Below are 14,831 nucleotides of genomic sequence, written 5' to 3'. Positions count from 1 at the left end.
CCCCGATAATCAATACAAGGCCGTAGTGTGCCGTCTTTTTTATCTAAAAAAAAGAAACCGTCTCCGGCTGGAGAATAGGATCTCCTAATAAATCCTTTGTCTAGATTCTCCTGAATGTACTCCTCTAAGACTAAGTTCTCCTTAGTGGATAGAGGATATACATTGCCCCTGGGAGGCATAGTACCAGGTAGGAGATTAATCTTACAATCAAAGGACCTGTGTGGGGGTAAAGTATCAGCCTTCCTCTTATCAAAGACTGCCTTTAAATCCTGGTACTGGGAAGGTATCTGTAAATCTGTGGGTTTGTTAGAGTTACTAGATGTGTCCACTACGCACAATGGTGATACTTTCTGTACACAACCTTTCTGGCAACCCTGACCCCAAGAGACTATTTCACCTTGCTCCCAATCAATAGTAGGGTTATGCTTTTTAAGCCAGGGATACCCCAAAACTATAGGAACTGAAGGAGATGAGATAAGCATGAGAGAAATCTCCTCCTCGTGTAAAATACCAATGGTTAACTTAACTGGTATAGTTTCATGAGAAATCACAGGATCTGATAAAGGTCTACCATCTATGGCCTCAACGGCCAAGGGAGTCTCTTTTAGCTGAGATGGGATAGAGTGGTTTTTGACAAAGGTTTGATCAATAAAGCTTTCAGCTGCTCCGGAATCTATTAATGCCATAGCTTTAAGTACTCCCTTTTCCCAAGTCAAAGAAACCTGTAGTAGTAGCCTATGATCCCTGTAATCATATGCAGAGGACAAAATAGAAACACCCAAGGCCTGTCCTCTGGAGAAACTTAGGTGCGAGCGTTTCCCGGACGGTTAGGGCAATTCAGGCGTAGGTGACCGCCTACTCCACAATACATACACCGACCCTCCCTTCTCCTATATTGTCTTTCATTCTCTGAAAGGCGAGTGTTACCAATTTGCATAGGTTCCGGGAGAGCTAGTATAGTACATTCAGAATTCTGAAAAGCGGGAGTTAGTCTTAGGGAAGGTCTATGACCATTATCACGAGTGTTCTGCCTCTGTCTCTGTCACGTCTAAACATTTGTTATGAAGGAACACAACTGCAGATTTCTTATAGTTTGAATATTTATTATAAAAAGTAAAAGGTATTGACTTTAAGTCCAATTTACAGGTACTGTAGCTTTAATTAGTAAACGATAACTGAAGTCCACAATTACAGGCACTGTAGCTTTAAGTAGTAAACGATAACTGAAGTCCACAATTACAGGCACTGTAGCTTTAAGTAGTAAACGATAACTGAAGTCCACAATTACAGGCACTGTAGCTTTAAGTAGTAAACGATAACTGAAGTCCACAATTACAGGCACTGTAGCTTTAAGTAGTAAACGATAACTGAAGTCCACAATTACAGGCACTGTAGCTTTAAGTAGTAAACAATAACTGAAGTCCACAATTACAGGCACTGTAGCTTTAAGTAGTAAACGGTAGTAATTAGCAGACACTGAATCAGAAAGAGTCTCTTAGTAGTATTAGGTGATAAGAAGTTACAATAGCTGTTCCATAGGATTTAACTGAAGCAAGACAGATGCAGCTAACTGATATAGAGTATGAGTTGAAGTTAGCTGTAACTGGTTTGTTTTATTGAAGGACTTTGGAGACAGGAAATAACAGCTTTGAGATGCAACGCTTATCACAGAGGTTTTACTTAGCTTCCGGCACATAGAACACTGGTTCCCGAGATCTCCTCAGAGGCGGTTATCAGGAGTGAAGAGAGTTCAGCTTTAGTCGTGGATGAGGAGAGGTGAAGGGAACTTGAAGTCTTCCAGTCCGGTCCGGTAACAGAGGGCTTTCACAACGATGTTGTAGCCGGTTCGTGAGTACGGAACGTAGTTCAATAATCCAGCGTCGATCAGCTGGTGCGGTCGGATTAAATAAGGAGACCGTGTCATAAAGGGGTGTGGCTAGGCTCCGTGGAACCAGGAAGTAAGAGGATACCATAGTTAAGGCATGACAATCTCATGCGTTCATCTATACGAGATATAAATGAAATTAAATCCTCTAAATTTTCAGGAAGATCCCCTGTGGCAACCTCGTCTAAGATCGCATCTGATAGTCCATTCAGAAATACGTCCATATAGGCTTGTTCATTCCACTTGACCTCTGCCGCCAAGGATCTGAACTCTAGCGCATAATCCACAAGGGTTAGACTATGCTGTCTAAGGCGTAATAGTAATCTAGCTGCACTGGCCTTTCTCCCTGGGGGATCAAAAGTCCTCCTAAAAGTAGTAATAAACGCATTATAGTTATAGACTACTGGATTATCATTTTCCCACAGAGGGTTAGCCCATCTAAGAGCTTTTTCAATGAGTAGCGAGATTATGAATCCAACCTTCGCCCTGTTTGTAGGGTAGGCGCGGGGTTGTAATTCAAAGTGAATTCCTATCTGGTTTAGGAAACCTCGACAGGTATCCGGAGAACCGCCATACCGTAAAGGGGAAGTAACACGGGAAGAAGTTCCCAGTGTGGTTACCTCTAGGCCTGTGTTAGCAAGAGAGATGGATGGAGTACGCATCTCCTCTGCTTGATTACTCGGATGGGATAGTAATGCTTGCAGCGCTAAGGCCATTTGGTCCATTCTATGGTCCATGGCTTCAAACCTCGAGTCAGGAGAACCAAGCTGAGCGTTTGTACCTGCAGGATCCATGGCCCTGTCGTAATGTCAGGATCGGGACAGGGATCCAACACGCAGAGTACGAACAGGAGAGAAGTACGTATACCGGACCTTAGAATGGCCGGACTAACGTAAGGAGAAAGCAAAGAATGGTCAGAGACAAGCCGAGGTCGAGGGAACGAGAGGACAGGTAAGCAAGAGACAAGCCGAGGTCAAAGGACACGAGAGATAAACAGGAACGATAGTACAAGCCGAGTCAAAACCAAATAGAACAATATACAAAAGAGCACTGAGGAACCAGACAAGCTAGAACCACGACAGGGCAATGAACCATTACACACATCCCTCTTTTATACCCTGGTTCTCTAATTGATGACTCCGCCCTTGCCGAGCCCTGATTCGTTGTTCCGAACTAGATTGACAGGTCGGGATGTGATTGCCGTCATGACGTCGGCTCCTGAGCGTCGTGTCATAAAAGGAAGCGGGGCTATCGCGGCCGGCGTGAGAATGACTATGAGAGCTGTGAGGATTGGATGAATCAGCCCCCCTGAGAGGACGGCTGTCGGGAAGTCTAACCTCCTCCGAGGTAGAGACTTCAGGTACCCTGACATTGGCCAGGGCTGTGTTTGACTTGTGCTTGCTCTGCCCCTGATCTGCCTCCTTCACAGTCTCAGCCAATCCTTTGGGGAAGCATTGTGATTGGCTCAGAACAACACTTCTGATGATGTCAGCAGGCAGCTTGCTGCTCTGAGGAAAACAGGGAAAAACAGCAGCTTCAGGCTTGAATACAAGTAAGATTTTACTATATTTAGGGATTGAAGATGGGGCCAGGGGGACTAGATGGTGGTTTTAACACTATAGGGGCAGAAATATTTGTTTGTGTTCCTGACCCTATAGTGCTATTTTAAGTGTCAGCATCTAGGTAGGTTGAGATTTAAACAAATGAATGCATGATTCAAACAACGTACAAACGGGACAAAGTAAACAAACGTACAGCTTGAACCAGACGAATGAAAAGGATAAGTGAATGAACAGGCTGTATGGGAACAAGCGGAAATCCGCGAGCATGAGTATTAAACATAGGAATGTTTAAACGAAAGCAAACAAACGGTACACGTGTATGCGGATGTAATGGGAGCCAATCCTCGTGTTTGGTAGACCCGAACGTGGGAACACCGCAAACGGGTTCCCACGTTTACATAAATAAGCATGCCGGGTCTCGTAGCCAGAAGCCGGTGTCTCTCGAAACGGGAGCTGTGTCGGAGACGCTGAAGGCCGGGTCCGTGGGCTGCTGTTCCAAGCAGTGAAAATTGGCAGGAAGGACCGGAACAGAAGTGCTGGTTGTCGTGGAAATATAGTCAACGTTTCAGTTCGATCCCCTCGAGCTTTCCTCAATAAGCAAACCAGTAACCAACGTCATGCTGATGATTTGCATTAACAATGAAACAGCTGTCCATGAGGGGTTTACTGACTTTGCATCTTTTGTTGTTGTATACTCGTGTGCATATTTTTGTTTAACATTGTATTAACTATATATATAAATTTTATTTCGAAATGCAAATAGATTATGTGTCAAAATGGAAATAGATTACCAGCTGTTTAGTCCACATCCTTTACTTAGAAATTTAGCTGAAGAATTACGTAATATATTCTCAAGGTCTCCAGATAATATGTTTACATAAAGTTGTATGTAACATGAATGTACACATCTGGAGCTCCGCTTCTAAATATAAAGCCGAGTTGTGATTGGTGGTTTCCCTATATATATTCCCCATTGTCTTGGTATTTTTCTTACAATAAAATTTCAGCAACATGACTCTCTTCTGGATCCTGTCCTGCCTTGCTCTTTTGGGCAGCACCTATGGTAAGTGTAACTCAATATTTTATGAGGGCACTGTATTTATTTCAAAATTCTTTCAAATGTTACTATTTTTCTCTTTACATTACCTTGCAGGTTGTGGTGTCCCTGCTATTAAGCCAGTGATTTCTGGATATGCCAGGATTGTAAATGGTGAGAATGCAGTTTCTGGATCCTGGCCATGGCAAGTGTCTCTGCAGGTATGACAAAAAAGACAGATGATGTTGTTGTGAGTTATAAAATAAAATATTATATCTCAAAATGCATTTACATTTACATTTACAATTACATATCTTCTTTCAAATGTAAAAGTCAGTTGCACAATCTGTCCTAACAAAACTACGATGTTCTAAATAGAAATATCAAAGAGTTTTGAATTTTAATTAGAATGGTACTCATAGAAACATAGAAACTTAGAATGTGACGGCAGATAAGAACCATTCGGCCCATCTAGTCTGCCCAGTTTTTTAAATACTTTAATTCCCTGGTCTTATCTTAAAGCTCGGGTAGTCTTATGCATGCTTAAACTCCTTCACTGTGTTAACCTCTACCACTTCAGCTGGAAGGCTTACCATGCATCCACTACCCTCTCAGTAAAGTAATACTTCCTGATATTATTTTTAAACCTTTGTCCCTCTAATTTAAGACTATGTCCTCTTGTTGTGGTAGTTTTTCTTCTTTTAGAAATGGTCCCTTCCTTTACTGTGTTGATTCCCTTTATGTATTTAAATGTTTCTCTCATATCCTCCCTGTCTCGTCTTTTCTCCAAGCTATACATGTTAAAATCCTTTTAAGATCCAGCCTACATTTAACATTTTACAATATTAAACTGTCCATAATCATTAAAACGTTAATAAATTACAGGTGAAAAAGTTAATATTTTTGGATACACTTTTAAAATAATTCAATATTTAGAAATAAAATATTAATATAAATATAATAATAATTTTTTGTATTTTCTTTATATATTACCATATTTTTTATGTGTGGTACATTTTTTGATATTTCATTTAATATTTTGATCAAATATTTTTAAAAATATTAAATCATTTGAAAAGCTTATCCATAAAAATTTCAACAAGGCCATCGATAGCACATATTGGCAAGGGTAACTTAATCAATAAATTAAACCAGTTTTCATTCTTTATCCCTCCAGACAGCACTGGGTTCCACTTCATTTGATTACAAAAAATTTGATTCATGACACCATGGTTTTTAACCTATAATTGAAGGAAAAAAATGTATAAGAAATAATTAAAAAATTGTAAAATTAAAATCTAAATGTAAACAATGCCATTGTACTTGTTTTTGCCTACAGCAATCCAATGGATTCCATTTCTGTGGTGGTTCACTGATTAATTCATTGTGGGTTGTGACTGCCGCTCACTGCAGTGTAACGTGAGTAGTTATTTAATATAGCTGTAAAATATCAGATGTAAAATATATGCAGCTTTGTGTCAAGTAGCAAAAACATTACAAATATTAAGTCTTAATTTGTATGAAAAATAAAGATTGTAATGCATAATGAAGACAATATTAACAAACATATTAAAGAATGTGCACTGCATATGTAGTTGTGGTGCATTGACAAGTAGCTTTTTTATTTTTATTAATGTAGTGTACCAACATATAGCTTTTTTTTATTTAAATGCACATAAAACAAGAGCAGGTTACAATATGCCATGGTATAATCTATATCAGGAGTTCCCAACCCAGTTCTCAAGTACTCCCTACCAGTCCAGGATTTAAGGATTACCCTGCTGTGTCTAAAGTGTTTTTGTTTTTTTCCCCAAAACACCTTAGACACAATTGAGTAATACTTAAATCCTGGTCTGTTAGGGGATACTTGAGGACTGGGTTGGGAACCACTGCCCTATATGTTAATGTCATCCAAGGAAAAGAACCCTACTTTTATAACAATTACATCTTTATTGAAACTCACACAAAGTTTTATACACATATTTGCTTGTATAGTGATCACAACAAGTGACAGTACGGACCTGTGCAAGCAACCAATCACACTATATAGGGTACTTTATCTATGGCCAGAGTGTAAGAGTTATTATATTTTAATGTGGTCAACAAGTGGAGGCTACTTACTAATGGGGGGAACTAGTGATCAGACTCCTCCTAAATACTATAGTGGCTTTAATATGGCTGAAAATGGGCTCTGAGACTCAGTGGATACAGCCCAAAGTTACTTAAAGTAGTTTTCTAAATATGTGGTTCAACGTAAGTTAAATGTATTGAGTTCCATTTTGTGTGTTCACTTACTTCACCATCCCTGCCTTGTCCAATTTTTCCAAGAGAGGGCTTCCAGACTACTCCAAATGGGTTGTTCTGCCACTGCTTTAAGTCTCCCATGTAGTCCACAGCCCTTGTTGTTGTCTTTCTTGTAAACATGGTGCTGGTTGTAATCTAATTAAACTTGTTAGTGATATCAGTTGCTATCCCAAGTCCTTACTGTTATTGGATGAATTGTGGTTATTAGTAGGTCCGAGTCTCTACATAACTCCAAACGTTTTTAGTTCAACATTTAATAGATATTCCCTGCATAAATGCCAGTTTTATGCACATAAAAGGTTAATTAACAAACCATTTTAACCAGCTCAGAGTCAGGAGGCAGGTTGATGTGTCCCTACATAGGCAGGAAGGAGTGGCATATTATTATGGTTATAGTGAAGCTGTTTTGTGTAGGTTTACAGTTGGTTTTTGGAGTGCTTTGGGGAAAGAAGCATGTAGCAAACAAGGCACAAATGCCTCCACAGGTCCTTGCAGCCTATTTAATTATCAGGCTACTAGTGTATGCTCTAGTCCCATATTTGGGATATGAAATTTGAACTATACAGAGCAGCAGAAACCTTTATCTCCATATTATCTAAGATCCTGAGATGTAAAGTATAAAGCTGTATAATTTCTATATAGTTTTTATACTTGTGTATAAATTAAATGGCTTGGATAGCCTTTGATATGTTTTAACTGCAATCGTGGAAAATATATTAGTACTGCAAAGGATAATTGTCTAGTTAGTAGTACAAGTGTTTAGCTAGAATATGTGTATTAATATTTGTCATATTTTATTTAACATCTTTTTATTAAACATTATCTTTTGCTACACTTTGAATGATTGTCATTTGGGTTATCTGTTAGGAAATAACTCTGCCAATATACCAGAAGCAGCTAATAATCTATATAAGTATAGCTGTACAAAACAAAAGGGTTGGTTGTAAATGCTTGCAAATATATGTGGGTTTGTTGGTGTCTATTGTTATTCTAACTAGGTGATGTCTATTGTTAGTGTAACTAGGTTACACCAGGACACAAGACTGGTAGCCATCTTGATGCTCTTTGATGCTCATAGTCAGCAGCCCTCTAGGTTCTCCTGAAAGTTTAACACAGTAGGGATTGTGAAACACTTTGAATTGCGCAAAGTAATTCATCCAAAACCACAAACCACAACAAGTGAACAACCCTGTTATTGCTCAATGTCTCCTATTAATAATCTCTGGGAGATGTTAAAACACATGACAACCACCAATTGCCAGTGATTGCTGTTAAATGTCATAGTAGAGGAGTAGACAATAATTGCCAACAATAGTGAAAGCCACTTTAATGATTACCAACTGGTCTATAAACGATTGCAGTTAACACTAAATAAGACGAAAAGGAACATAATTTTGAGTATTTGCCTTTTAAATGGACCCACAATACAAATAACCTCAATAATACCTTCTTATTTTCTTGAGGTTCTTTACCAAAATGTGTCTCTTTCACTTTATTTGCTACTGGACTTTTACCAAGCTGAGTTCATAATTGACTTCAGTGTCATTCATTATACAAACTTTATGTTTTCAATATGCACTTGTGACAATTCTGAATGAGATAACTAAACGCAAAAATCTTATTAAAAGAAGAAACAAAATCATGATCCCTATAGTAAGAATTGTTAAAAAAATTTTTTTTAATTGTTTTGTGTCTTTACAGAACTGCCCACCGTGTCATTTTGGGTGAATATGATCAGTCTTCTTCTGCTGAAGCCATCCAGACCAAGACTATTTCCAAGGTAATATAAATATATGTATAATCCACTTTTTGTATGCATATTTTGTTGATGTACAAAAATGTTATATAATTAGGTCTATAGCAAGTGTACATTTATTTACAGTCTGAGTGATTCATTTTCTTTGTAACCAATTTCTAAAAAAGTAAATGTACCTAGGGTTACCCCCTTATCTGCTCCCTACCTTATTCTATACAAGACCCTATAGGGCTAACTCCTCTTTTTCAATTTCTAAAAAAGACCCCAAAAAACAGGGTGCAGGAGAATACTGAGGCTGGACAACATCTCAAGTAGCTTGCCATTTGGTTGGCCCTGCTCAGATCTCAAGCTAGTTTTAGCGTGTGCCATTACAAGAGAATCTAGGCAACTTTAACAAAAGACACACAATTAAATTGTCACACATGTTTAAGAGAAACAGTAAACTATATGTAATTACGCTATGTAAAACGTAAAATACATAAAATACATGTTAGAATACAGACAGTCAAATAGACAGAATTACCTTTCAATATCTTCCTATCTTATTTTGCTTTGGAACTAGGGCCTAAAATATGTTTATATAAAATGTATAATTCAAAATTGTCCTGCTTTTTACAATACTTATTTTTACATTTCTTCTTACTAATATCTCTTAAATTATACCAACTATGCATCCGAATGATTGCACAACATATTTTTGCTTCCTTGTGCATATACCTATAAAGAACTGTAAGTGTGCATATTTTTAGGGTTTATATTGAGACAATAACAGTAGATTTGGATATTCATTTCCATCTGAACTGCAGTTGTGCTGGACTCAGGCCATTGGGTGATTGTCTGAAATTCTGATTTCCCAGCTGAAAAAGTTATTTTTTGGTTTTTGATTTTGAGTGCCAATCAAGTGACAACTGACCAGTTGAGGGAAATAGAGGGAAATAGGGGGAGTAGTAAAACAATCTATTCTCCCAAGCATAATTTTAAATGATGATTGACACTTTGTAGACAGCAGTGACACTGTGTACTTTACCCTTGCTGAAATATGCAAAAATGTGAGTTAGACAAGATCATTGATTCTAGTGTGAGACTAGGTTTAGCTAGCTACTACTGTCAGGGGCCCTTGAATGGATATACAGTTATTAAAAGGTTTTACAGTTGTTATACTGGGATATACAGTTGTTACTAGGTTTTTTTTATTGATAACTGGAGAAAGAATGTTTTTTTGGGAGGGAGGGGGGGGGTGGAGGGAGGGGGGGGAGTGGGAAGGGGTTGAGTTCTCCAGTCCACCATCATCAGTAGTGCCATTACCTTCTAGAGTCTGAACACCTATACCTTATTCAAGAGGATTGCTGACACTTCCTCCACCACTGCTCCACCACCTCTGATACTACCACTATTATTAGTATTCAGCTTCAGGGTAATGGGATTAGCAGCACTAATTCTGATTCCGCTTAAAGGAGGCAATTCAATGTTTTTAGCATTTTCTTTAAACAAGATAGCAAAATTAAAAATATTAAATCGGTAAAAAAAATTAAAATCCAGATATATTTCATAATGTAATTGTGGCAACTCGGAATTGGAGTGGCAAGCATTCCAATATTGAAAATAATTTTGTATGTAAGCACAGCCATAGTTTTAATTTTTCCTGATGTTTTGGCTGCCCAAATAGCATTCTCGATTTTTTTTTTTGGCAGTGAAATTCAGCCAAGCAGAATAGCTGCATGAACTAAATTCTTCCATCACAAAAATGCTTTTGTATCTGCTGATGTGATTCAGAAGAACCAATTTGATTACACAAGTCTAATTAACAGTGCATGATCAATTGAAAATAGACTGTGAGCCACAATTGCAAAGTTTTACAAATGCACAATTTCTGCTAGATTATTTATTTGCTTAATATGCTAAGTCCTGCTTAAACTGCAATTTAAAAAAAAACCTTCACAAATATTTCTGTAACTCTCTATGTATTTGTAATTTGTCTCTGTGCTGGTTTTTGTGTATGAATGTTTTTTTCTACTTAATATTTTGCTTAGTGTCTCTGTACACCTATGTGGATTGCTTAGATATGCATCTGTCTATTAGATTTTATGTAATATATTTTTCTTATTCTCTATGAAAAGAACTGAAGAGATAATTTCAGTGTGTTCTCATCTATGTGTGTTCATATCTGCAGAAAAGTATTTGTGGTGTGATCAAAATATAAATACACAATTAGAATTCATTGCTATACTTTTAATTAAAATATTTTTCATGTGGAAAAATATCATAGATGTAGATTTACACAATCTATTTGTAATTGTATTTAATTGAATGTCCATCTTATAATTGTATTTGTACTGATGCTTATAAATGAAATATGTTGTAGAAATATAGTTGTTATTTATTTTACATTGCAGATAAAAGCAAATGGCTATGGCCACATGGAAAAAGCTTTCTTTAAATGGAAGTACCAAGCCAGCTGTATAGAAGTACCCCTTGCTCTTTTATCTGTTTTATGTTCTCTTGGAATAGATTGCAGGGGATACAATTAATGCTGGGTTTTATTCATGTTTGTGATTGAGATAGCACAACGTATAGATTAAAGTAGGAGGTCGTTAAAAACAGGACAGAACAGTCATCCTAGGATGGGTCGGCTCTTTAATATATGTTTAAAGTGTAACCATTTCTATTTTTGCATCAGGTTTTAAGACACCCCACCTACAACTCTTTGACCATAACCAATGACATCACTCTGGTGAAACTGTCCAGTGCTGCTACTTTAAACAATCGTGTTTCTCCAGTGTGTATTGCTGCAAGTGCTGATGCTTTCAATGGTGGAGAGAGATGTGTCACCACTGGATGGGGATATATTGATGCTGCATGTAAGCAAATTACCATTCCATAAGAACAAATCATGGCAGGATACATATTTCATATAATATACCTTCCAATCACCACATGGCCTCTATGTAGGGCTGTCCCAGTGTAGTGCTACTGCTGGTTGTGGTTTTTATGAATATGGGATCACACCGACAGGGAAAGTAATAATTTTCTGATTTGGCTTTGCTATATTTTCTCTTAGCTCTGGGTTGGTTGGTTTGTCCACTCTGGACTTTTGTTCACGGTTGAGAGATCAAATTCCCTCTACACAAGAGACACTGCAACCCCAAACGATAATTTTAACTTTGTTAGGCATCATCAGTGAGGCATAGCTGATATCTCTCTAGGCACATTGAGCAAGGGGTCCACATCTGGATTACCCTTTAAAGTTATGGAGAGCAAAAAACAAGGTGCAAGAGTGTACTGAGAATAGACAGCAGCTTAAATAGCCTTACTCCCCTAGATAGGTAAAATCTGTGGTAATTATGTATATTTTTATTCATGTGACAGTGTAGTTGTTACTAAAATATGCCCAGCTTGTTTGGCGTTTTTTATGTGGCTTTTTCTTCTTTTCTACCTCCCCCACCTCATGTATTGTTGACATTTTTTTTCTCTGCTACTTGTCTATTATTGGTTTATGCTTTGGATATATTTTTGAATTGTAATAAAGAGCTAATTGTATTAGCTCTGTTGTATTATCCCCTTGTTAGAGTGCACAGTTGGGAGATTGTTGTTAATTTCAGGGGGTGGGTGCTTAAGGGGGGAGGTTAATACATAGTGCACCCCTAAAAAATTAACTGCTTAGCTATCCTACATTTTAGTGGGGAAAAAGTGGCCAATGGTACTTTGAACTGTAGAGCTCTGGTTTATTTGGTACCCTAATGTCTCCAATGCTGTTTTATTTGTTCCCCACTTTCCATAAATGGAGTGAGCAAGTAAGCAAGTAAGAGGAGACATTGTTCATATGCATTTCATTGTTTTTGAGCCTAATCATCTAAATTAATATAGCATTTTTTTTATTCACATAACAATGTAAGTTAAAATGTAAAGTAAAGAAATTGAATGACCTGTAGCTACATTTTGGTTATCTATCAGGTTGTGTGTAAATCCCAGAGGTGACAGTTTCACTTTAATAGTGGCATTATTAAATTGTGTGTATCCTTTTTTATTTTTTCCGCAATAATTATATGTTTTTGAGTTTTTATTAGACATTTTCAGTAATAATTTAGTGAACATAATTTAAGATACATATTGTTATCCTCTGGCGTGTGTGCTTTTGCTTTTTATTATTGCAAAGTCACAACTAACCCTAAAGTATTTTTGGTTTCTCTAGCACGTGTTACTCCAACCAAACTGCAACAGGTGGCTCTGCCTCTTCTAAACAACAGTGACTGCCAGAGATACTGGGGAAGCAAAATCCTGAACACCATGGTTTGTGCTGGAGCTTCTGGAGCCTCCTCCTGCATGGTACACTGTTTTTTGTTGTTGTTGTTGTTGTTGTTTTGATTTTAAATAATAACATTGTTAATGTAACCATAAAACAGCGCAAACACACAACAGATTATAAGAAAACTCACAAAAATGTTATGTACAAGGAAAGGTGGGTCAAACTGTACCACAGTTTACCTATTCTTATACGGTTAGAATATTGGCTTCAAGTGCAGCCTCTCAGCTTTAATTGGAGGAAGGGTTAAGGAATTACAGCTATTTAAAATGTAGCCCCCTTATTTTTCAAGGTAGATAAAAAGCCCTTCACAGCATCCAGCCAAGTGAAGAACACTCTTCAGGATGTAAGCATATTATTATCCAAGTCTACCATAAAGAGAAGACTTCATGAGAGCAAATACAGAGGGTTCATCACAAGTTGCAAACACTTCAAAAGCATAGAAAGGTTAGATTAGACTTCCCAAAAACATCTAAAACAACCAGCCCAGTTCTGGAACAGCATTCTGTGGACAGATGAAACTATGATCAACCTGTACCATAACGATGGGATGAAAAAAGTAAAATACTGTGGCATGGCATGGGCATGCATGGCTTCCAGTGGCACTGGGTCACTAGTGTTTAATGATGATGTGACAGAAGACAGAAGCAACCAGAATAATTCTGAAGTGTATATGGATATATTGTCTGCTCATATTCAGTCAAATTCAGCAAAGTTAATTGGACGATGATTCACATTACAGATGGACAATGACAAAAACATTCTGCAAATGCAACCTAGGAATTTTTTAAGGCAAAGAAGGGGAATATTCTGCAATGGCCGAGTCAATTACCAGTTCTCTACCTGATTAAGCATGCATTTCTCTTGCTGAAGACAAAACTTAAGGCAGAAACACACACAAACAAACAACTACTGAATACAGCTGCAGTAAAGGCCTAGCAAAGCATCATAAAGGAAAAAAACAGCATTTGGTGATATCCATGCATTAGAGACTTCAAGCAGTCATTGACCGCAAAGAATTCTCCATTGTATTTATGATTATGTTAATTTGTCCAATTACATTAAAGCCCCTAAAAGATGGGACTGTGTATGAAAATGTTTGAAAATTCCTAAACATTTCATGCAATCATTTTTTTTCAAATCCATTGTGGTGGTTTACATGGCCAAAGGATGACAATTGTGTCAGTTTCAAAATATTTCTGGACCTTATTGTATGTGCATTAGCAAGATTGTAGTTAGACTAGACTATATTAAAAAGAGGAATATTCATATTAAAAAAAAAAAAAAAGTACATGCCAAATTCATTTTCGATACATAGATATGTTTACTTCTTATAATTTTTTACTTTATTATCTACTAACTAATCCATTTTGCCTTCAGGGTGACTCTGGTGGACCTCTTGTATGCCAAAGAAATGGAGCTTGGACTCTGGCCGGAATTGTGTCCTGGGGAAGTTCCACCTGCTCCACATCATCCCCTGGAGTTTACGCTCGTGTCACAGTTCTCAGATCTTGGATTGATCAGACTGTTGCTGCTAATTAAATATTTATATACATGTATGTTTGAACTACCAATAAAAGGTTAATGCACAATATGATTAGAGTTTTTTATGAAACAAATAAAAGAACTGCTAATTATGTAAATTCAGCCATCATAGTTAAATTAGAAGACAGGTTTTAGTACAAATAATAAAACAAAAAGTTCTGTGTGATGGTTCTATTCTTAAGATTTTTTGGCATAACATTAATCCTGAATATATATTTAAATGTGTATGGATCAGCTGCATAATATTTGATACCCGCAGTACATGCAAAACGTAAAGCATTTATCTCAGATTTAACTAGACCAACAATTTGACTCTTAAATTTTGTTTCTGAAATTAATTTGCTTAATGATGATCAGTGTACAGCAGAATTTTTTTATTTTTATTTTTTTTTATTTTTTTTCTTGAGTACATAGCAAGAAAGACCTACAGATTTGAAAATACA

General features: G+C 37.1%; 1 protein-coding gene across 1 annotated transcript; it reads left to right on the top strand.

Annotated features, from left to right (window-relative positions):
* Positions 1 to 4,411: 4,411 nt before the first annotated feature.
* On the top strand, positions 4,412 to 14,435 carry LOC134578842 (chymotrypsinogen A-like). Its single transcript, XM_063437901.1, has 7 exons — positions 4,412 to 4,510; positions 4,601 to 4,704; positions 5,823 to 5,902; positions 8,489 to 8,567; positions 11,221 to 11,401; positions 12,733 to 12,866; positions 14,224 to 14,435. Exons 1-7 carry the CDS (start codon positions 4,459 to 4,461, stop codon positions 14,383 to 14,385), a joined length of 792 nt encoding a protein of 263 aa, XP_063293971.1. The 5' UTR covers positions 4,412 to 4,458; the 3' UTR covers positions 14,386 to 14,435.
* The last annotated feature ends 396 nt before the right edge of the window (positions 14,436 to 14,831 follow it).

The sequence above is a fragment of the Pelobates fuscus genome, chromosome 12 (genome assembly GCF_036172605.1).
Source record: "Pelobates fuscus isolate aPelFus1 chromosome 12, aPelFus1.pri, whole genome shotgun sequence".
NCBI classification, from domain to species: domain Eukaryota; kingdom Metazoa; phylum Chordata; class Amphibia; order Anura; family Pelobatidae; genus Pelobates; species Pelobates fuscus.
The sequence above is the reverse complement of the archived record's forward strand: the minus strand, read 5'-3'. Positions and strand labels throughout refer to the sequence as shown.

Coding starts and splice junctions, on each gene's coding strand:
- LOC134578842 (XM_063437901.1), top strand. CDS start 4,459: ATGACTCTCTTCTGGATCCTGTCCTGCCTTGCTCTTTTGGGCAGCACC. Junction 4,511..4,600: donor TCTTTTGGGCAGCACCTATG/GTAAGTGTAACT, acceptor ATTACCTTGCAG/GTTGTGGTGTCCCTGCTATT. Junction 4,705..5,822: donor CATGGCAAGTGTCTCTGCAG/GTATGACAAAAA, acceptor TTTTGCCTACAG/CAATCCAATGGATTCCATTT.